Here is a 24353-nt window from a genome sequence, read left to right on the forward strand (position 1 = left end):
TGAACTTGTCTGACCTCGTATGATCTTCCTCTCATCACTGAAAAATATCCATGTTTATTCTCTGTGAGAATATTTTTAAAAAAAGGGAGATTTCACCAAGTCCTGCCTGGTGATGATGGAGCAGGGGTCTGGTCTGTTTTCACTTCTCTACTAATAATAACATTTCTCCCATCTCACATGTTTAGCAGAGGGCTCACAGGTACAGCTACCTTTTATCCAATGGGAGAGAAATTGTTTGGATCACAATACACAATTGAAGTAAAGTAACTCTTTAGTTATCTTGAGTCAAGACTAGAATACTAAAGTAGTAAAAAAAGTGGTGAGCCAAAATACTGACCTTTCCCTGTGTGCAGCGTATAAGGTAGAAAATGGGATCACTACTTGTGCTGCCTCAAGATGTTATACATCTCCCTTCTCCATCCAATCTGTTGGATTAAATAAAGAGTGAGGTCCTTGGGGAATGAGTTTTGTTCCCTGCTTTGTTAATGGAGGGCCAGTATGCCTAAAAGACAGTTTAGAAATGTCAGGAACAGTCAAGATTTAATTTAACCACAATCGTCCTTGGCTCAAGAAGCCAGATTGTTACTTGTCAAATTGTTTCTATCATTGTTTCTCATATGAAAGAAGGTGTGAACTGACTGGTTTAGAATTAGGGTATTAGAAGATTTGATGTCTGTTACCACACCCCCGCCTCCTGGGTGTGATTTTGACTTACATAAAAGCTAACAAAATATTTGCTGACTTCATGTGTACAGAATAGCCTGGGTTAAATCTTGGGTGGAATTAACCTTGGGGAGAGGTCAAAGAGGAAGTAACAGTGACAACTCCTAAATTTAGGAGTTGGGTGAGGTTAATTTTTAATACTTAGGTGCGAGAAGTATAATTACTATTTTAGAGAGGAAACTACTACCATTCTGTCATATAAGGTGGAGTCTGGAGAAAAATGGTACCAGTTCAAAGGAAACCAATTATTTTCTTTAAGGTTATTTAAAAAAATAATCTCACTGATACTAATAACTGTGCTTTTGAGTAAAGTCACTGCTTCACATTTCATAGCATCTATTTCCCTTGCTCCACTTATTTCAGTTTCAGTAACAACAGGAAGTATGGATAATTAAACATCAAAAGTTTTAAACGCAAAGAGGATAAAACTCTTTAAAGGACATCCTGACAAGTGAGTTTCAAATAATTTTACTAAAGTTATCAAAGAGCAAATTTAGAAAATAAGCCATAAGTTTAGGATTTGTAAGGACTATTGAATTGGTAAGAGGCCAAATAAATTTCTACTGTTTAATATATAGCAAAAACTCTATGTTAAAGCACTAATTTACATTATTATGAAGGAATCGATTGCCCTAAATGAAGTCATTGTCATCTTAAATTAAAATGTATGAGCACGCAGCTGTTTTTCATCTCTTTCCACCCTCTAAGTCAGTATACTACAAAGAAGACTGGATCCTGACGTGTTTTAAACTCCAGACTCAGGTTAAGTTTCACTGCTCAGTTCTGCTTCACTTATTCTGAGTCACTTGACCACTGAGCACAAGTTTTCCATTTGGTAAATTAGTTTGAGGATTTAGTAGTCTAAGAGGGTCTAAGAAAAATAAAACATGGAATGAAGGTCTAACCTGATCAAAATCATGAGGCTTTCAGATGGAAAAACACCCAATACCATGATTACTGAAGGATTTCAGAAATAGCTGGTCACATGTCTAATTTAGGATCGCTAAGAAAAGAGGTGATTATTTCCCGACCCTTCTTTCTGCTTCTACTTTCAAAATTTTGATATTTTAGAAGATGAAGGCGGCCGGTGGGCTCAGTTGGTTAGAGCTCAGAGCTCAGTGCAACGTCGCTGGTTCGATTCCATGGGTTTGTGAGCTGCGCCCTCCACAACTAGAGTGAAGAAAGAAAGATGACTTGACTTGGAGCTGATGGGTCCTGGAAAAACACAGTTCCCCAAGATTCCCCAATAAAAAAATAAATAAATAAATAAAAAGAGGATGAAGACTGATTTGAAAGTACCATGTTTCCCTGAAAATAAGACCTAGCTGGACCATCAGCTCTAATGTGTCTTTTGCAGCAAAAATTAATATAAGACCAGGTCTTATGTAAGACCTGGACTTATATTACATTATGTAAGACCCTATATTATATATTATACCTGGTCTTATATTAAAATAAGACCGGGTCTTATATTTAATTTTTGCTCCTAAAGACGCATTAGAGCTGATGGTCCAGCTAGGTCTTATTTTCGGGGAAACACAGTAGCTAATTTTTAAGTGGAACATAATATAAATGAAATCATAAAGTCATTTAACATTGTTAAGTTTCATGGCTGATTAATGTTATAGTGAGGTGACCATGACTCAAATTGGATCCTGAGAGATGTTTGAAACCCTTGATGCAAAATGGGAACAGGACTGTGCCTGGGGCAGCCTCACTGGGTTTAGCTGTTGCTGCTCCAAGAGTGATTTTCTTAAGAACAAACAATTCAGACTTCATGAAATATATTCATGTCAGATTATTGGGCGATTTTCTTATTGGGGCCACAAATCCAGACCACACTTCCCTGGAGAAAGATAGGATATCCTCTGTTGAGTCAATGTTTTCACTGTCAGTTTCCCAGGGGAAGGGTCAGTGCTCCGGCAGGAAGTGAGGAGTGAGAGCTTCAGACTGGGGTGAAGGAAAATCTTCCTCATTTTTCTTAGGGTAGATGTCAATTTGGTTCACACTTTAAAGATGTGTTGGTATCTAGAATGCTTCTAGTGGGGGTGGGTGGTTCAGCTACTTCTGGATCTTTGGAAACAGGTGGCAAAGAAAAAACAGCTTGGTGGGTGACAATCCCACTGGGTCTGGCAACTCTTACACATTCTCCTATGGAATGTTCCTTCTGTTATTTGGAAACATTCACGAAGTCTGGTCTCTGTTGTGCTGTGGTAATAAGAGAGAAGACAATACCCCTTCCCCCTCCGCAGGGCCAAACATGATGGTGGGAGGAAGTCAGAGCAGAAGGTGGCAGTGCCCAGTGGGACACCCATGTCCCAGGAAGCAACAGTTTCAAATAAAGTAGAAAAATACTTGTAATTCTGTTCCTAAGAATCTCTGCTGCATCAGTGCCATTGAAAACCTCATGCACCACTTTCACCAAACAAGATGACATCAATTGGGGGGCGGGGGTTAAAAATAATAAGGCAGATACTTACTGGTTTTCAAGTATTTAAAAATGCACCATATTTTAGCTGGGTAGGCTCTAAAAGGAAACATTTCCAAAGGGAAGAGAAAATTCTAGGATTATGTTGGCATATATTCTCCAAGTCCTGTCTCTTCCTTGCCCTTTCAGTTTATTCTAGGAAAGTTCCTTCAGCTGGTGAGAGGGAATTGAAATTCACAAGATTTGTGTTTGTTTTTTTAAGTCTTCAAAAACATGTGCTGATCGAAAATGGGGAGCAATAAAAAGTCTTAAGAAAGTAAAGAATTGCTGCCCATGAGAAGAAAGGTAAAAAGAAAATACATAGAATGAGAAAATAAAGAATAGGGCGAGATTCAAAGAGCCAGAAATTCAAAGGCAAAAAGTAAGGGGAAATTCAAGTAAGTTTATAAAAATCACTTTTTATAAACAAATAATTTCTATGCCCAATTGTTCTAAGCACATAGTAACTGTCACTTTATTAAATAAAATTATTATATAAAACCTTATTAGTATGAAAAAAGTTTTAATAATTTAAAGAAAAACCCAAGTATTAAAATAACCATGCCCTTAGTACACCGGAGGAGTGTGAGGAGACAAGTGAAAGACCCAAATAGAAGAAAAAACAAAAGCTCCAGGAGGCTCCTCAGGAAAATGGAATGGAGGATCCACCTGTCTCTTTACCCAAACACAAAGAAAAAAAAGCTTTTTCCAAGGAGGAGTTGGTTAGTAGTGATCTTGAGGAAACAGGTAGCAGTGGAAGTCTTCCCAAGAGAAAGAAATCTTTCCCCAAAGGGGAATCAGTCATTGACCCTGAAGAGGCAGGAAATAGGAGTGTCCCCAGAAAAAATAGGAAATTCTCTTCCAAAGAGGACCCACTCAGCAGTGGACCTGAAGAGTCTGCTGGCACCAAGAGCAGCAGCTCCAAGAAAAAGAAACAGCTCCAAAAGCTATCCCAGGAAGATTAGAATGGACAATAGTACCCTGGTGGAGTACAACCACCCACAGTGACATTTCCCGACCCATTCCCTACAATAAAAACAAATTCACAAGAACAACAACAATAAAATAAAATTAAAAAAACACATGCCTTTTTAGTCCTGTCGAGCGCGCGCGCTTTCTCTCACTCACACACACACCACTGAACAATACAAATACATGAAGACAGCCTCATATAGAACAAAAGGAAAAGATGAATCATTACTTCTCTTTCTAACAACTTTTTTGATTTTATCACCATCCCTTCATAATTGAAAAACAAAATTAATGAAATTTGAAATGCAACCTAAGTGCTACCAGGAATGCAATTCTGCTGTTATAGGTATAGGAGGAGGAAAGACAAAGCAGTTTAGAGTAAGTTCTATGAAAAAAGATTTGAAGCTGACAAAAGGCAGAACTTGATTAAGACTAAGACACTATACTCAAATTAGTTACACGATGGCACATCATCAAGCAGTTCTACAAATGAGGAAGTACTGTCAATCTTCCATTAGATATTCAATAAAAAACCCAAATAGCTTAAGTCCTGGGATTGCATCTCATAAAAAAAGACAGTGAGTGTTTCATTACTGCAAAGCAAGCAGCTATATTTACCTGCACTATACAGAAACAATATATAAAAGAGAGAGTATAAATGCTCTGGACAACTTCAGTCCTGGAAAAAAAAGAAACATCAATAACAGAATATGAGAAACACTAGCACAACTGGTGGTTCTTTTGGCAGAAAAAAATTATGTAACACATACTTTTAAAAACTTGTAACCTAAAAATAAAAAGCCAAAGTGAGAGGAAATGAGTGTTAATTTGAGATAAAAAAGCATAGCTATTTGGGAAGCACCAATTCAGGCAGACACCCAAAGAGTGTTTGGATTAAGGGGTGAAGGCAAGGCAAGGGTTTTGTTTTGTTTTCTGGAAAGGAAAGGGAAAATAATTACATGAGTAGAAGAATTTCTATAGGTACAAATAAGCTAAGTTATTCTTCAGCTATACATGGTGGTGCTAATCTAAAGTATGCCTTTAATTTTCAGTCCTTAATCAGGATATCTGCTTTCCTGTTAGCTTTGCAAACAGTTGTTTGAATTACAATGTTGGTTTGGCACAGTCCCAAGGTTATTTTTCCCAATTCAAACATTTCAATGGTTTGAATAATAAAAAATGCATGGCAGTGCCTCTGGAATGGCTGCTCTAGCTCTATTTTAAAATGGCTCCACTTATGTCAACTTTTCACAAACTACAGTAAAGTTCCAGGCAGTAATACTAAATTCATTTATTAGTAACAAATCAAACTCATGGCAAAACAAAGTTTACTTCCATGTTTTACTGATACTGACAGATTTATCTGGAGAATGTCAATGTTGCTGAATTTAATCAACTTTAGTTGCTAAATGTTCATTCAGTCTTAATTAAACACTAAAGGAATTTCTATTTGGACAATCTGTATTTTCAGCGTGTTTAGATCTGATATAAAATATGTTTGAGGTAGAGCCCTGAAGAAGATAAATTCAGCAATAATCTTGTATGTGCCCAGGAAAATACCTTTGAAAACAAAAATAGGTAGTAAATCTGTATGTATTTAAGGAAATAAATCTCTTCTTTAATGACTTAACAATTAGCAGTATAACTATATACAACTAATTAGAAAACATGGGGCTATCTGAATAAATCTTAAAACTCTAGTACTAAAGCAATATGGAATGGCATTTCTCTCTTTAGCTTTTCTAAAGCTGTTTAATCCAAATGACAGCATGTGTGTATATATGTGTATACGTACATACCTACATGTGCATACGCACTAATAAGGAACATACTGGGTAGCAGGTTACTGAAAATTGAGGTAGACAGGCTAGACTCAAGGGCCTTATGAACATCTGTAATTATTTGCTTAGGCACAGGTGAGTTAATTTTTATTCATATTTTAAAACTCCCAGACTGATCTAATATTAATAGACCTGAGCTCTGGATGAAAGATGCCTGAAAACAGTTTGTGGCTTATAGATCACATTTCAGTGAGCCTTCACCTATAACAAAAGCTTGATTAAGCAATGGTGGAAACATTAATTTTTTTTAACACAGCCAGAGAAAAGAACTTCATAGATATAAATAACCTTTGAAGTATGTAAAATGTCTGTCATTCAGGTCTCAGATCAAATATTACCTCCTTAGAGGTCTGCCTTGACACCCCATCCAGAAAATTGCTCTATATCGGCTGTTTACCCCCATGACCGTGTGTCTGACGGGGAGCTGCGGCTCCCCATCGCTGCCCAGAAGCATGAGACAGAATGTAATTGCACGTCAGAAACCCTGGAGAAGATCAACACGTAAATTTCGAAGTACAGTTTCTCGTGAATGCATATGGATTTCTTACCATCGCAGTCAATGTAAAAATCATAAGCTGGGGACCATCTGTAAAAGCTTGCCTAAACCCACACAAGAAAATATGTGAGGCCAGAACAAGAAGCCACATCTTCTGACTCAAATTCTACTCTATCAGTGTGATAAAGGAATACAATTTGAACAGCTGAATATAAACACATCATTTAAACTGTGTAAATGAATGCTTTATCATTTCTTACTGATGCTGAGATGGCCAGGGTCCTGACGTGTACTGACAAAGGTAGAGAAGATGATTAAAGACTCCCTTTAGACTTAAAAAAAAAGAAAAGAAAAGAAAAAAGAAGAAAATTGCTCTATCATAGCATTCCATAGCATTCCATTGTATCCATTTTTCTAACGCCATTCTCTGAAATACCTTGTAAATTCACCTCTTTAACTTGTTTATCGTCTAGCTATAGAATTAAGGCTCTCTAAGAACAGGAATCCTGTATGCTTTGCTCATCACTATATTTCTAGTAGATGCCGGGCACAATTATTTGAATAAATAATTAGTTGAAGAAACGAATTTCTCAGTGTATATGAGAGATCAAACTATTCTGAGAAATAGAAAAGCACTCTTTTGCTATATATTACACACACACACACACACACACACACACCCCTAGACTACACAGTAAGTGTTTTTAATTTAAGATACAGTATTCAAAATCAGAGGTGGAATATTTTGTTGCTTTAAAGAGAAATTATACTGTATTACAGTAAAAATTACATAAGCTATTGAAAGTAAAGACCTTTGATAGGAAAACAATTTAAATTAGTATTTTTGGTAAAATGACCCAAAGATTCCCCATAAAAGACAATATTTCTCCCACAACTTTTACATTAGTTAAAAATAATCAGATAAAACAGCTTTAAACATGGTAATTTATTTTATGCAGTTGTTTAAATCCATTGTTCAAAAACATTCAAAAGGCACTTTAAAAAACATATTTAAAAATACATTTTTCTGACTTATCAGTGATCACTTAAAATAAGCAAGTCACCAGACATTTTCAAACCATTCATGATACTATTACTTTACAAACTTTAAATTCCAAAACACAAACATTCACCGTGTAATATAGCACACTGCTTAGCAGTAAGATTAGTTTCCCTCTAATACTATACTTTATATGAATCATTAATTTGCAGGGCCCTGCAAAGTTATTTAAACTTAATATAAACTGAAAACCAGAGAGGTAAAGGAATTGAAATAGAACACTAATTTTAGAATTGGCTCTCTATAGAGAATTTGTAAAATTTCTTGTTCTAATCTGTATTAAAATTTCTATATCAATACAGTATATAAACATGGCATTTTTTTAATCAACAGAGGCTACATTTAGCATAAAATAAACCACAGGTTGTCCCGCAGACTTCTTCAGTATGATACTATCAGGCCTACTATAAAGAAGTAGAGAAATGAGGCAAATGAGTTAATAATTTGTTTTTGAGAAAAGTAAGAGGAGGGGTGGTAGTGGTGGAATCCAAATAAGTTTATTTAATTTAATAATTGGGTACCTATAATTAATTTAAAATTAAAGACTTTTAAGTAGTGCAAGTATCCTGAGAGCCAGCAGGCATTATTCTTGGACAGTTTTTATTTCTAATCTCATAGAGAAACCTAAAGTTAATAGGTATTATCAATGATACAAATTCTAATCACTAATAACAGCCAAATTAACTTTGTGAAGGCAGCACTAAGAATAGTTAGAAAGTGGAAAATATAAAGGAAATAAAGAAGGCATTAAGTATAAAAAAAGCAGAAATTGTCAAAGACAGAATACTATAAACGAACTGAAAACTTAAATGGAGAATAAAAGATAAACTTGATCTTATCAATAGAGGGATTTTTTTTCAAGCCTCAATCTGGTAATAATACAGTTTGATAGGCTCAAGGAAGTAAAACATTAATACTCAAGAAACAATTACGAAAACAACCAGTTGGCAAATTTAATGCTCAAATCCAATTACCATATTTCAAAAAATATTAAAAACTGGTCAGTGATTTATTTTTGAATCTTCTTACACCAGTAACAAAAATTCCTCTGAAGTTTAAGATATTTGAAAACAAATACTAAACTCTGGCATGACAATCTGCTTTGTATCATCTATGAACTTCCCAACTGAAAATATAAGCATGCTGTTATTGGAGAACATAGGTAGCAAAAGCCTTATGTTTTGAGACCACAAAATCATCTGTCCAATGACAGAGATCTTAATTTAAAAGGTAAGTCATTATCATCATGAAATCTGATTTCATGTACGCTACCAAACACTTGAAGAATTTTTTACTTTATTAGGTCATATAGGACAGTCAACTGATTCTTGAAAGTGATGAAATTTTGATAGTATGACTAGCAAAAAAATTCGCATATTATAGTGTTTTGCTACCTCTATCTAAAATTATTTACTAATAATTGTGGACATTGTTTCTGACACTCATTTAGGTATGCTTTCAATGAATTAGTATGTACTTACTAGTACTTAATGACCCTTTCCTAGTCCAATTGGAAATGACTAACTAAACTTGGAGAATTACAGATTTTACTGTGGGCCCTGGTATTAGTCACTCTGTAGAAGCTAAAGAATTTTACCAAAATGAATGAGCCACTGACCCTTTAAACCATCTTTAAAGTCTTTTACATTCACTATAGTTAATCTTGGACTACACTTATTTAAAATATGCTTTCTGTAAATCTTTGAAACATACCTTACTTATGGGGCAGTAATCCTCAGCATGTCCCAAGGCTCATCTGTATCAAAATCACCTAGATCTGAGGGCAAAGGTTTTCAATCTGGCATGAAGAAGACTCACTTGGAGGGCTAGTTTAAACACAAGTGCTAGCCTCCACCCCTGGAGTTTCTGATTCAGTAGGACTGGATGAGGCCCAGGAGAGATTGCATTTCCAACAAGTTCCCAAAAGATACTGATAATGCAGGTTGGGGCCACACTTTGACAACCACTGCCCAAAGGTGTCTGGTCAGAATGCATACTCCTGCGCCCCATGCTACATCAGAATTTTTGGGATTGGGGTCTTGAAATCTGCATTTGTAGAAGCTCCCAGGCAAGAGTATAAGAACCACAATTTGAGAAGCACTATGAAACTTTGGTTGATTTTACTATTACTGATCAATGTATCAGATGTTACATGTCAATAAGCAAAAATGGAAATAATGCTAAATGACTAACCTCAAGGCTGACAGAGTACAAAGAACATACAGTCTTTGAGTATAAATCCTAGCTGGTACTGATTAGCTTCGTGACAGTGGAAAAGTTACGTTAATTCTCTGAGCCCCAGTTTTCTCATTTATCATATGGGAATAACACCCAATTTGTGAGGATTAACGCTAATGTACACAGAGTATCCAAGCACAGTCTTGGCATACAGTAGGCATCAAATAAAAACTAGTTATTACTTGTAAGAAATGTACAAAATATTTCCTTCAATATCTGATTTGATTAAAGCAGATTTTTAATTTATTTAAAACAAATATTTATACTCCAACTTAATAGAATAATAAAATCTTATACTTACTGCTCCATACTCTGGCCAGACAGTGTTCTAAAAACCGTACATATATTCAGTCATTTAATCCTCATAAGAATCCTGTGAGGTAGGCAGTATTATTGTCCCTAATTTACAAATGAGGAAATTGAGGCACAGAGAGATTAAGTAAATTGCTCAAGTTTACAAAACTAGTAAGTGATTGAGCAAGAATTTAAATCCAGGCAGCCTGACTCCAGACCCCAGGATTTATCATTATGTTAATTTCCTAAGAATAAATTTTAAGGTTTTTGGATGTTTATGACAAACCCTTTATTCTTCTAATACAGAAAAACAGCAAATATGGACTCAAATTCACATCCATATCAAGGTGAAGAACTGTTCAAAGACTAGAATAAATGTCTTGAAATTTGGGAAGATGACACAACCATGAAAACAATAAAAAACAATTTAATAGGTAAAAATTGGTGGGAGTCTTCACTATGTGGAAAGAGTATGCATAATTAGCCACTAAAATGAACATCCTCTCAAATATACCATCCAAAGAGGTCATAGTTTTGACATGTTTTGGCACAATAAATATAAACTATTTAGCTAAGCTGCAGTCAATGGTGTGACAGCCTTGTAAAATTAACATAACAATAAAAATAAGAGAAATGTAAATCATTTGTAACATTTAAGATAATCTTATAGAAAGTCTGTAAAATATTCTGTTATGATACACTCAGATAATATTACTCAAGAAAACAAAAATTTATACGTTTTTCTTTCCAGAAACTCTTTAAATAGAGGGCTATTAAATTTGGAACAAAACATTTATGAATGTGTTTCTGATGAATGGTTATTCTGCTCAATGGGAATGATCTACCCACTGGCAACACAATCATCCCAAAACATAAGTCAGCATCAAAATTCAGGCTGTTATTCACAAATTAAGTATTGGGTCTTTTAATATCTGACATATTTCAGCTTGTTTAAGCTTTCTGCATTTTCTGATGTTTTTAATTAACTCTGGTCAAAATTCTGCATTCAAATTACTTTGCCAGTGTAACTAATAGCCACTTCAGATCCTAAAAATGAATTTCAAAACTCTGTTTTAAACAAGTTATGAAAGGCACAAACAAGTTCTCATCTCTCAACAGGATGAGAATAAAAGGAACTGTAATTATGTAGTTAGAAAGAGTTTTAAATAATCACTTAAAAATGTTGCTTAGTAATTCCTGAGAGTGGCACTGATACTAAGAAAAGCATTCTCAACTAGCATTAAATTTACTATTTATTAGTTACCCATAATTAACAATCGGTAAATATGGGAACAAAGTATTTTAAAATCCATGTTTATCGAATGCTATTAATACTTTGAGTAAATAAATATTAACAGTTGAGAATGATATCCAAGAAGGTTAAACACATGTAGAAGAGACAACAGGACTCAGTATATGCAGACCTTAGAGGTATTGTGGGTTTGGTTCCAGATCACCGCAATAAAGCGAGTCTCGTAATAAAGCAAGTCCTAATCTCTTTGCTTGTGGAAGGTCTTGAGTTCAATTTGTGTAAAAAAAAAAAAAAATAAATAAATTCCGTGAAGCGCAATAAAACGAGGTATGCCCGTAAAAGATTAACTATTTATTAGAACCAAATATATATAAAATACAGTCAAGGCCCGTAATTTCAAAATGCAGTTTTATTAATGCACTTTAGGACAAGTGCCGTTCTTATTCTACCTCCTTCTGGAAGAAATACTGCCAATTATAAGTAGTCACAGCAAAATGTTGATTAGCCAAAAACTGCACACGGGTGTGTGTATGGGGGGAGTTCATTTATATCATACTACGTGTATGGGAGAGTTCATTTATATTGTACTACAAATATAAACGTATGTCTTGAGTTTATAACCAACACTGAGCAACAATATTTCCTTCTAAAATTTTCTTTAAGGCAGATCTGTTTAGTATCATGTGTGTATTACTAACATGGTACAGTGTAGTTTTAGCAAATTTAACTGTTTTAGTTTCCCAGTGAAAATAATACATATGGTCAGGAATGGACAACAAAATCTCTTTCCTAGTTCCTTTACCTGGCCACCATTATTATGAAAACCAAGTTTTCGTATATCTATATCAAAACACATTTTAACAGACTTCACAGCTCATTAAAGCTTCAGTTTACAGTCATTTATATGAAAGATTTCTAATATGGAATGGTCACTTAGAATTCCTCACTGGTATTCCAGTGTCCTACATCAGAAACGCAGAAGTTCTTCAGTGCAATGCTAGACATTTTACCTCTGTTCATTTATGGTTTTCTTTTAAAGTTTCCCAATTTTACTTTTGGATCTTCATTTTTGTATGCTTGACTTATTTCCTTTAGCATATTCTCAGGTAAGGCTGGTTGATATCTGTATAAATATCCATATGGACGAAGATGATAAACGAGGTATTCTAACTCATACATAGTTGTAGGATCAACATAGTGAAAAGAAACTGCAAGATCAGAACAGCAACCAGGACCCTAAAAAAGAAGCGGGGACAGGCATTGTTAATAAATAGCACATTGTCAACATACAATATTCACATACTGATAAAGGAAACACTAATTTTAACAGACTCCAATAATGAAAGCTAGCAAAGTTTAAAGAGGCACCTAATTTATTAGGCCTGTGAAAGAATTAAGAGTTCCTAATGATTTAAAACTAAACATGACTTTGCTAAAGTATTTCTAACTGAAATAATATTCTCTCATACTGTACAGTGTTTTAGCAAAAAAAGTCTTGAGACTTCTTTCAATGAAAGGAGCAACTAGCTTTACAAAGGCTAAAGCTCTATTTCTTTAAGTTTTGCTTTCTCTTCGTAATTTTCTCACTATAAATTTTTACTTGGCTCAGTCTCAGAAAGACACTTTTGGCACATTCAATGACTACAGAGTCTTGCCCATTATGTGTCTGCAACCTAATACTTGATCTATACATCAATCCAAACAGTATAGTATTTAAGAAAGAAAGCTCTCAGTCAAACCTAGATTTGAATCCAAATTTTGCCTACCAGTGCATGACATTGGGAAAGTTACTGGATCTCTGTAAGCTTCAATTTCCCCATCTGCAAGATGGTTACTTAAAGGAGATAACGTGTGTAACGTGCTTGGGACTATGCTTTGCCTATAGTAAATATTCAATAAACATTAGCTATTATTGACAGAATAATCACATTTAGGTGGCCCTCAGTAAGTCAGTCAGAGTTAAACCTTTGCTCAGTTTTATAATTCTCATACATTACTAATATAGTTGGTATGAGAACAGATTTAAAATAACAAAAATACAACAGGAATGAAAAAGTATGAAAATAAAGAAAACGGGAAAAAAACTGGTCACAGAATTAAAGTCACAAGCTTATTTTGGGATCAGAACTGGTATCTGGATAATGTTTCACCCAAGTGACTACCACAAAATTTAAGACTAATAATGTCTTTCCAAGGGCCCAAGGAGAAAGATAAGTCTGGCAAGTTCAAAGAGAGATTCATGGTGACTACTAAATCGAACATTTAATAATTCATGTTTGGAAGTATGTAGTTTACAATGCAGTAAGAATTGTCAAGAAATTGTCCATTATATTTTCTGTGGCCTCATTTAATCACCCAAACTAGATACGCTACCCACTCTGAGTCACTCTTCTTATTCTTACCTGGCTTTATTTTTCTTCAGGGCACTTACACCTACCTAAAATCACATTATATCTTAACTAGTATACCTGTTTATTTTATGTGTCCTCATCCAGAATGCAAGGTTCCTGAGAACTGGAACTTGGCAGTACTTACCTGCTACCTTCTCGGTGTCTGGCATATAGTAGTACCAGTGTTTGTTGAATGACTATTGTTGACACTCTTATTCTCATTTACTTTGTTCTACTGCCTCTGTACATAAAAAGACTAAGGGTGGCTAATAATAAAGTGAAATTGGTATACTTTCCATTGGGAAAAAAAGACTAAGGGTATTCTTAGTGGTACTAAAGAAACCTATACATATTAGCTATGTTTTTAAATAAACAAAAGTCAAAGTATTTATACTGTAATAAAATTTCTAAACTTACCTCTACAGGAGGATAAAAGTTATAATTCCAGTACCAAAAGGTTCTAGGTAGGTAACCCTTGATTAAGTGGTGTTCTGGTACAAAGGGATGAAAAGTTTCTTTCCCAGTGGAATCTCTGGAATCTCCTGCTTCTACATTTAAAATTTCCATGCATTTCCCCAGTGCTAAATCTTCGATAGAAGAACTATGTGTACATTTTTCTGTTTTAAATGCATCAACAAATCTCTTCAAGGCTTCTTTGCTCAGTACATAGCCTGCTCCTCCACTCATGTAGCCCTGCTTTACAAAGGGCTTAAATCTTCTCCCGAAGTAAATGGGTTCTTCAGGGTTGTGTTTTGAGAGAAGCCATCTCAAATTGTCTAGTATGACATATGTATCGTCATCTGCTTTCATAAACCAATCAGCATCTTCTAGATAATGATCATGAACATACTGAAAAGCTTTAATTGTTTTCCAGTATAGCTGGTCTCTGCCTTCTCTGGTTTTTAATCCCACAGCAGGGAAGTCTTTATTTTCTTCTGAACTCATAAACAACACTTTATTACAACGCTGGGCCCATGTAGCTTTGACATGTTTGGCCTTTTTCTCTAGGTTTTGAGGCCCTGTCATAACCCAGCAAAGAATTCTAACCTTCTGAAAGAGGTTTTCAGCGACGTCTGTGTTCTCATCTATAAACAAAAATTTTAAAGTTATATTTACAAATACATAAAATACAAATAAATTATGCTGAAGACATTTTCTTAAAGACTTCCTCCCCCCACTTCTATTAACCTATCTACCATTAACGATTTAGCTGAAAGAAAGCAAAATTCAACCTAATGTGAATTGACATTCTGATTGACTGTTTTCATGTCAATCTCATCCAGGAGATCACAGGAGCTAACAACAGTTATCACCATGACTTAAATTCTTATATTTTAACCGTGGTTCATTGACCAAACAGCATCAGCGTCACCTGGGAGTTTGTAAGAAACACAGCATCTCAGGTCCCACCCCAGACCAATTGAATCAGTATCTGCATTTTAACAAGTTCTTTTGGTGATTCATAGGCATGCAAAGCACTGCCTTAGGTAGTCTTGGCTTTTCACTCCATTCTTCAATGAAAGCTTCAGCAGGCTCTTAACAGAACTTTGAGAGGAATTTTTCTCTGTTCTGAAGGGCAGGAAAGACATGCTGCATTTTGAAGCTCACTGGAGTCCAATGTTATTAATTTCTACAAGTACCCTGAGGTGGATTTAAAAAGGCTTTCACAACTACCCCAGTTTGATGAAGAGGAATCAATGCAGAGTTGAAATTACTTCTGATAGTAACCTACCTCATTACAAAATGTAAATCCACCAGTCCAAATAATAACAGATGAACAGGTAGAGGTAGTATTTCCAAGACTGTCTAAAGTATGTTTTTCAAGGTATCAGTTTGCAAAGAAAGAAATACGTAAGGAGTTTATACCAGAATATAAAGCGACATATTAAGCTTTTCATTGAGGATGTCTTGCTCCATGCACCACCCCTGCACCCGCACCCCAAAAGTCCTAAGCAGTGAGCTTAACTGTTTTATATCCTGGTGCAAGCTCCTTATCTGGGTGTGGATAGGTAACAAACAATTCACAGGCTGTGAGGACAGGACCACATTTGAGTAACACTGGTGTAGAAGAAGAGTCCAACTGTAAGATTCTAGACCAGTGCTTGGTGAAGACCAATTTTTATTTCCAATAGTTAGAGATCTATACTTTTATAAATATGCTAAAAATGAAATACCAAAAAATAAAAATTTAAAAACAGATATAAAATACAAGCCCCAATAAGTTTTTATATTTAGATTTAAACAAAATTACTGTCAAATTACCATAAAAGTTTGTTTAATCACAATTTTAATACTTATTTAGTTGTAGACCAGCATAGGTCTGCAAAACCACACTTTGTGTTGCAGTGCTGTAGGCAGAATCCTGACAAAACATACCCTGAAAGTTAAGGTCAACCAGTGAGTTACAAAAGCTCAGTCCAATAAAAACTTAACAACCGGAGGCATAAATTTCTAGTTAACTGAGAGAAAACAGAAGGCAAGGTTGGGCAGGACATGAAAATATACTCATGCCCCTCTGAATATCAAGAATTCACAATTTAAAACAAAAATCACAATAAAAAAACCACAGATAAAATCATCCTATGTTCAGTAAGAGAGCATTCAAGGTTCTTATACTTGAGGAGCCCAATCTCCTAGCTATACAGATACACCACCAAATCCTGACTAGATAGGGAAATTGGTGTAGACAGGAATCCCCAATACGTTTCACCTAGAGAAAGACAAATTTTTCCCCTGGGATCTGGTAGATATCCTGTCTCATTCTTTCAATTATTCACTCATTAATTCCTTTGTAGTAAGCATGTGCTAGCACAGGAGATGCAAAAATGAGTAAGACACATGTGCAAACCAATACTTGCCACGTACTAAGAGATGCTATAACAGAGGTATGTACAAAGGGTTCGACTGCGCCGAAGGAAAAGAAAGCCGTGGCTGCTAAATTCTACAGAGCAGTGCAGTGGGAATTGGCTAGAACGGAGAAGAAGGGGAGATAAAGCAGTATCAGCAAAAACAAGCAATGATGCAGAAAATAGGTCTTTAAACAAGTAGATGCTTACCAAAAGAAAGAACAAAGAGCACGGTGAAGTTTGGCTGAGTGCATGAGAATAACTGAAGGCCTGAACTAAGGGAAATGCACTATGAATTGAGAGAAGAAATCTGAAAAGCGGTAAAGAAGGCAAATTCTTAGAATTAAGTGAGAAATGGGATTAGTAAGCGAAGGAAAGCACCTACCATTACTTCACAGTTTCTGGCTTAGACAGAAAATAAAGAATATAGGAGATAGAGCGAGTTTTAGGTGCAGGAAGGAAAAGAAAAGGAGTATCATTTGCACATGTTAAGTTTGAGAGGAACAGACTTTTAGCATACCCTGTTTTGTGGGCTAAGAAGGAGAACAAATAGGTACCTAATACATGTGCCTGCAGTAAGGCCAATCTAGTACAGCCTACTGGTAGTAGAGGAACCTCAATCCAACTGATCATTTCAAGACCACAGAGCAAGTGCACAGCGATGAAACTGTTTTACGGTAAGAATACAGAGCACCTGCTCAGAGCGGAATCACTGTTATATGAACCTGCACAGAACCAAGATCGTTTGCTGTAGTATATACGTACGTGCTAGTTCATAAAACTCAACCAAGATTTGATACTTTGCCCTTCAACCTCTGTTTTACGGGGTGGGAAAGAAGTAATTTACAGCCAGAAAGATAAGAGAAAAAAGGGACCCTCTGCACCCTAGAATTCCAACTGTTTTCAAGCTGCTTGTATTCTTTTCTGTCAAATAAACCACAAGAACTGCAGAGATCTTTGAACTGTGTTAATGTCTTCTTATAGTGTTTAGAGCTGGGTTGAAGACAAAGACAGCATGGAATAGATGGACATTAAAATGGAGGGGTTGATGACATTACACAGGTAAAGAAAGAGCCGAAGTACAGAAACTTGGAGAAAACCAACATTTAATGGGCACACAGAGGACTTGAGAAAATCTGGTCAGAGATACGAGGCCAAGAGAAAGTGAAGTCATTATAACACATCTTTAGTTTCCTACTTTCCTAGTTCTTTAGGGAGAAAAGACTAGTGATATTAACTACTTATAAAAATATGATCTGATATATAAATAAATATAGATAGACATATGGATATATCTATCGATAGACCGATTGAGCTATTGATAGATGTATCTTGAGTTTCTCTAGGAAAACACGACTGAGCAAAAACTGGACCAAAACAAGACAATGGCAGAAACCAAAGACACAGATGTAAACCATAACAAAGTTAGACAAAATTTTCAGAAAATCTAGTCTGAAAAGTTTTGCCTTTCCCCAAATTAGTTTCTGAACTGTTTCTACTGAAAAATACATTCAAAATTAATACTTTACTACCTAAATAAATCTGGATTTTAGCAATTTCTTTCTCCTAAGGCAAACTGAGAACTGTCATTTAATATGTGGAATTAAGCTCATTTTCATCAAAAGATACAGTGATATAACAAAATTCATATAAATAACTTTTCCCAATTCTCTCAACATTTACATACACTGAAGAATACTGTTTCTGTTTACTCCTTAATAAAGTAAACCATACCTTTATGTTGGATAACATCTGCATTGAAATCTATTTGTCCTCTTAGATGATTCGGTCCGTTATCATCTGAATGTCTAGCATGAGGATCATTATGAAGAATATTATTAGGCTGGGTGTCATCCTGTTCTCCCAATAATACACTAAATAGCTGAGAACACAAAACAAATCCGATTGCTGATCCACAGAGGAAGGATAAAAAATTCAGCCAAGATTTAGAGGCCATTTCCCGAAAATGTATTTCTGAAAGAAAAAATTAGCAGGATGTTATAAATTATAAAGCAATATACATATGAAGAGCAAAGAGTGTGGCAACTTTTTGCTATATTGGAAAGTTAATTTCTTCCATGTAAGAGACATTTCTAAGGGTACTTAACTTTAATTTATGAGTTTATCCCTCTATTTGCTGCTAAAATGCACATTATAGATAAGTCAATAAAATAAGTAGAATAATCACTGTTGGGGTGGGGCATCAGTAAATATGGGCGTGGATAAATATGATTCAGTTAAGAATAATTTGAAGAGCACTTTAAAAATATAGATTTCTAGGCTCACCAACTAAGATTTCAGATGTAGAAAAGTGCTGGGATAAGTAAAATTTATATATTATTTAAGGGATACCTTTGTGATACTGATTGTTAAAAACAAACAAACAAAAACCAGCAATAAAGCACTGAACGAAGAAGAAAGAAATCACCCCAAACCTCATCAACCAGAAACAATTTTTGGTGAATATCATTACAAACATGAGTAACATCTTTATGAATAATAGAGATAGGAGAGAGAAATATACCTAACATTTGAGTCTTGTATTAAGAGCTTTACGTGGGTGTACCCTAAACCATAAACTAGGGACTATTAATCCCATTTCACAAAATCAGACAGAGAGGTTAGTGACCTTCCCAGGGTCACACTAGCAATCTGAATCAAGAATTCAGACCCTTAATCATTTTGCTACAGTCTTACAGAATTCAGATTATGTTAGTCATGCTATTTTAAAAATTTAACATATTAAGTTAGATTTACCTAAATTTATAGAAAAAAAGGGAAATTAAATGAATCTTTGAATAGCAGCTAAACGTTTATAATATGACCTCCCTCTTCTAAATGATCCCTTTGAAGAAAGATTATTACAACACAAAATAACTGGAAGCACGTACAAAACTTGTATAAAAAAACCTATATAATGTTGATGGAAAAAAATCAAATAACACTTAACTAAATAGGAAGACAGACTGTGTTCATGGATTAGAAGACTCACACAGTAGAGATGTTAATTCTCCCTAATTTGATACATAGGTTTAATGCAATTTCTATCAAAATCCCATCTAGATATTTTGTAAATACAGACAAGTTTATTCTAAAATTTTATGTGACGGCAAAGGAAATAGAATAGTTTTTTTAAAAAAAATAACAAAATGGGAGGAATCAGTCTGCCTGAGTTTAAAAACATCATATTACAACTGAAATGAAGGCTGTATAGTACTGGAGGAGGAACAGACTCATAAATCAATGGAACAGAATAGAGAATGCAGAAATAGACCTATATAAATACGCTCAACTGATTTTTGACAAAGACACAAAAGCATTTGAGTGGAGGAAAGACAAGCTTTTTCAATAAATGTTGTTGAACATCCCTAAAAGAAAAAAACATAAACAAATAAACCGTGACCTAAGTCTCATACTTTATACAAAAATTAACTCAAAATGGATCCTGGAATTAAATGTAAAACATGCAACTAAAAAGCTTTTAGGAAAACAAATTAAAAAAAAAATCTTTGGGATCTAGAGCTAGGCAAAGATTTCTCATACCTGACACCAAAAGTGCAATTCATAAAATGGAAAAATTGATATACTGTACTTCATCAAAATTAAAAACTTTTGCTCTGTTAAAAGCCATCTGAAAAGACAAGCTACAAACTGGAAAAAAATATTTGCAAACCACACACCTAACAAAACAACCAGTACTTAGAATGCATAAAGAATTTTCAAAAGGAAAAGACAAAAAAAAAAAAAAGCAATCAAATTAGAAAATGAGCAAGACATCAACAGATAATTCACTAAAGAGGATGTACAGATGATAAACCAGCAAATGAGGAAATGTTCAATTTCATTTGCCATTAGGAAAATGCAAGTTAAAATTAAAATGAGATATCTCTACACACCCATAAGTATACCTAAAATAAAAAATACTGATACCAGTAAATGCTGGTAAGGCTGTGGAGAAACTGGATCACTATATATAGCCTGGTGAGAATGTAAAATGGTGTCCAACCGCTATGGATCAAAAATAACTACATGGACAAAAATATGTTCTGATTCATGAAACAAACCCAACTTCTTATCAAAGTAAACTACTCACCCTGACAAAATGGGAAAAATGACCAAGCAAATTTGAACAATATGCCCCCAACCTAGTGAAGGACCTCTTAACTTCTAGAGGTTAAAAAAAAAAAAAAAAATTCAATCACAGGAAAAAGATCAGAGACAAATACCTACTTGCACCTGTGCAAGATCCAAGCTCCCCAATTTACCTTCCTCAAGTAGCTAAATGGCTACACAGAAACTACTAGCAGCAGCAGCAGCAGCAGCAGTGGTGGCAGTACAAATCCCTAACTCAAAATTTCAAAGAAAAGATCCAAATAGTTCATAAAACAATTGTCTACATGTGGAAGGTAACAAAAAAGATTTCCATTTACACAATTTTAAAGCAAGACTAGCTAGAATTGATTCTATTTTAAAAATGAATAAAAAGAAACACATGAAACATATGTAAAAATCTTGCAGTGGGAAACACAGGGAGCAAAAAGGAGGGGAAAGCACAGTTCTGAATACTTCATAACAAAGAAACACCTAAGCTTTACAGGACAACTTTGTAGTCTCTGAAGTTGAAGAGATTAAGCGATTATTGAGAAAATGACAGATATGAAAGACAGGCAATAGAGAGTCAACAGACAGATAACTTATTTCCCCAAAGAGAACAGAACAAACAAAATGAGGAAAAAGTAAGGTATAGTAAAAGAAAATGCACTGAAATGGATACCCTGCATTTAAATATTTGAAGATCACATACAACCCTAATAGAGATAGGCCAGTATTGAGAGAGATACTGAACTTCTCACTTAAAAAAAACCCTCTAATAATCCAGGGGGAAACAAGCCTGTCACAGGCAAAACATAAGGCAGAACTACAAAAGAAAAATTATTAAGTAACATTTCTTCTTTATCATTATATGCAAAAAAAAAAAAAAAAAAACCACTTCAAAAAAACAAATATTTGAGGGTAAAAACATATGCCAAAAGACTTAAGTAATCCGTAAGTTGTCATTCAAATTAAACATAACAGGAAAACATTTTCAAATATGCAACAATTCAATACCCACATACCCTTTGTATACTGTATACTAAAAAATATAATTCATCTGAGAGGTAAATTCAGTTTTAGAAAAAATCACAAATGAAGAAATCATTCAATGAAAAGGTTAGCATACAACATAAAAGGTTGTAAGTCTTTCCAATATGAAACTGATGAAACTGTGGAGTAACTGTGTGTGGTAATGATGAAGCAAAACAAAAACATTATCATCCTGGAAAGAAAAGCTACATAGAATAAAATGATAGTAGTAACTTAACCATAAGATACTGAGACACAAAAGGCATATCAAAGGTGAATAAAAATGGAGGGAGGGAGAGAATGTGCTATGCACTCTAATTTCATCAAAGGGATAACTCGGAGTTTTTCTTTTTTCTAAGTTTAATTATAAAAGAGAGAATGTGCTATGTACTCTAATTTCATTACAGAGGGGTAACTGAGAGTTTTTTTTCTAAGTTTAATTATAAAAATCTTCAAATGCATGCAAAAAATATAACTGTGAAACCCCATGTACCCATCACACAGATTGAATTATAATAAAAAATGTGCTATATTTACTTTAGTTATTATTTTGGTCAATTGACTATAAAATTTTAATGCTTATCCCAGACATTAAGTCATTTCATCTCTACATACATCCATATACTTAACTGAAAATATAGACATTTTCTTACAAGCCACAATGCCATTATGAAATGCCTAACAAAAATTAACAATAATTCTTTGGACTCATCCAATCCACAGCCTAATCAAATTTCCCCAACTATCTTCTATAATCAAATTATATCAATTAGTTCACAAATGTCTTTTTTACATTTAGGTTTATTCAAATCAGAATTCAAACTATATCCACATTCACAGATAAAATTATAAAAACAAGAGAACATATTATGTGACAAATAGCTATTAAACATGAAAACCTAAATGAAACATGAATTTCTCTAAAAACAAAACAAAACAAAACAAAAATTACCAAAGTTGACTCAAGATATAAAACCTAAATGGACAAATAACCACAGAGGAAATAAAGAACAGTGACAAAGAGGCAGACTTCAAAAACATCCAGGCTTTTCCTGGATACTTCAATCTTCAAAAAAAACCAAAACACAATTTTTAGGCTACATAAGTCATTCCAGAAAATTAAGAACTTAACCAATTCTTCTTTTATGTAAAAGCTTGATAACTTGCTTTTATCTTGACATCTGACAAAGAGAGCTCAAAAAATATAATATTATAGAAAATCTCAGTGCTATCTCACTCCAAAATAAATTATCAAAGAAAATACAGCCCAAACATTAGTGGTCCTTTTAAATTGGGTTCTGTGGAAGCAAATTCTGAAAGGAGACATTTGTGTGAAAATGATTACAAAGTGTTCACTGGAAAAACTTGCAGGGAAGTAAGACAGGGAAGGGAAGGAAGCCAAGCAAGGTAAGACACCAAGCAAAGTCCCATCAAGGATAATTTTAGCTCAATCCTTCAAGAGAGAATGTAGGCTACACCTCGGAGTTGTACTCATACAATCGACTGTCCCCAGGAAACAAATTTCCCAGATACTTCCATTGGCAGAAAATGCTCTGGCAGTGTGAGGGCAGCCCTGCAACAGAGAACCTTACCAGATAAGATACTGGGAATGAAAACACATCAGGAACCTGTGAACAGGAAGGAGATACAGGCCTATGAACAGAGCCTTAGCATAATCTGCCACAGTGACTTATGGATAAAGTTAAAATCCTATTGATTTGGATTTGCACTATGCAATTCCAAAAAGGTTCAGCAATGAGTCATTCCTGTTGAATCATCCAACAGTGAAGACCACTAGTGATAAGCCCCAGGAATGTGTACAGAGATTTCAATTAGTTTTTTAGCATTTACTGTAAAATATGAATAGCCGATTAAGAACCTTCAGATATTTTAAGAAAATCCTCTAACATGAAGAGGAAAAAAAGAAAAAAAACACAAGACAGTCAAATTTAAAGCAACGTGGAAGAGATTATGCAATGAGAGGAAAACTTAAAAGAACTCATACAAATTAAAACTTAAGAAAATCAAAACCTCAATAAAACAGCTATAGGATACGTTAAAGAAATTGCCCCCAAAGTGAGCAGAGACAAGGTAATGAAAAATAGAGAAAATTAATGATAACTAAAGATCAGCTTAGAGGTTCAGAGAAAAGAGAAAGGAAGGCATCAACAACCAAGTATTTCAAAGAAATTTCCAGATTGAAAAAATCCAATGAGACCCAGCACAGTGACTAGAAAGACCCATAAAAAAAATTACAAAATTTCAGAACACTTGGGTTAAAGAAACCATTCTGTAAGCTTTCAGAGAAATAGACAAAAGGTTACATACAAGAGATCAGGAATTAAATGGTTTTGGATTTTCACACAGCAACACTGAAAGCTGGAAAGTAATGGAGAAATAAATGCCTTCAAAATTCTGTGGAAAAGTGACTTCCAATCTAGAATTTTATACCCAGCCAGACTATCCAACAATGAGGGACGAGTGAAAATATTTTAAAGACATGACAGACTTTGGTCAGATCAATATTTACTATATTCTACTGTGTCTATTTTAAAGCACCAGTAGGGCACTAACACAGAAATGTTGGAGATGGAGGTCTGGCGCCTAGGAAAATATTCAGTTGGTCATCTATATATTTGAATTACAAAAT

At 34.5% G+C, this 24353-nt stretch overlaps 1 protein-coding gene across 4 annotated transcripts in view; it reads right to left on the minus strand.

The window, feature by feature from the left end:
- Positions 1-7426: 7426 nt before the first annotated feature.
- C1GALT1 (core 1 synthase, glycoprotein-N-acetylgalactosamine 3-beta-galactosyltransferase 1) overlaps positions 7427-24353 on the minus strand; it is a 30551-nt gene continuing 13624 nt past the window's right edge. For all 4 annotated transcript variants that reach the window (XM_081080011.1, XM_081080012.1, XM_081080013.1 and 1 more), the window contains 3 exons: positions 18314-18553; positions 14151-14818; positions 7427-12579 (listed from right to left, as the gene is read on the minus strand). In XM_081080011.1, the coding sequence (XP_080936137.1) occupies positions 12364-12579; positions 14151-14818; positions 18314-18553 (1124 nt within the window). In that variant the 3' untranslated portion in view covers positions 7427-12363. The remainder of the gene's footprint in view (positions 12580-14150; positions 14819-18313; positions 18554-24353) is intronic.

The sequence above is a fragment of the Rhinolophus hipposideros genome (genome assembly GCF_964194185.1).
Source record: "Rhinolophus hipposideros genome assembly, chromosome: 18".
In the NCBI taxonomy this organism is placed as follows: Eukaryota; Metazoa; Chordata; class Mammalia; order Chiroptera; family Rhinolophidae; genus Rhinolophus; species Rhinolophus hipposideros.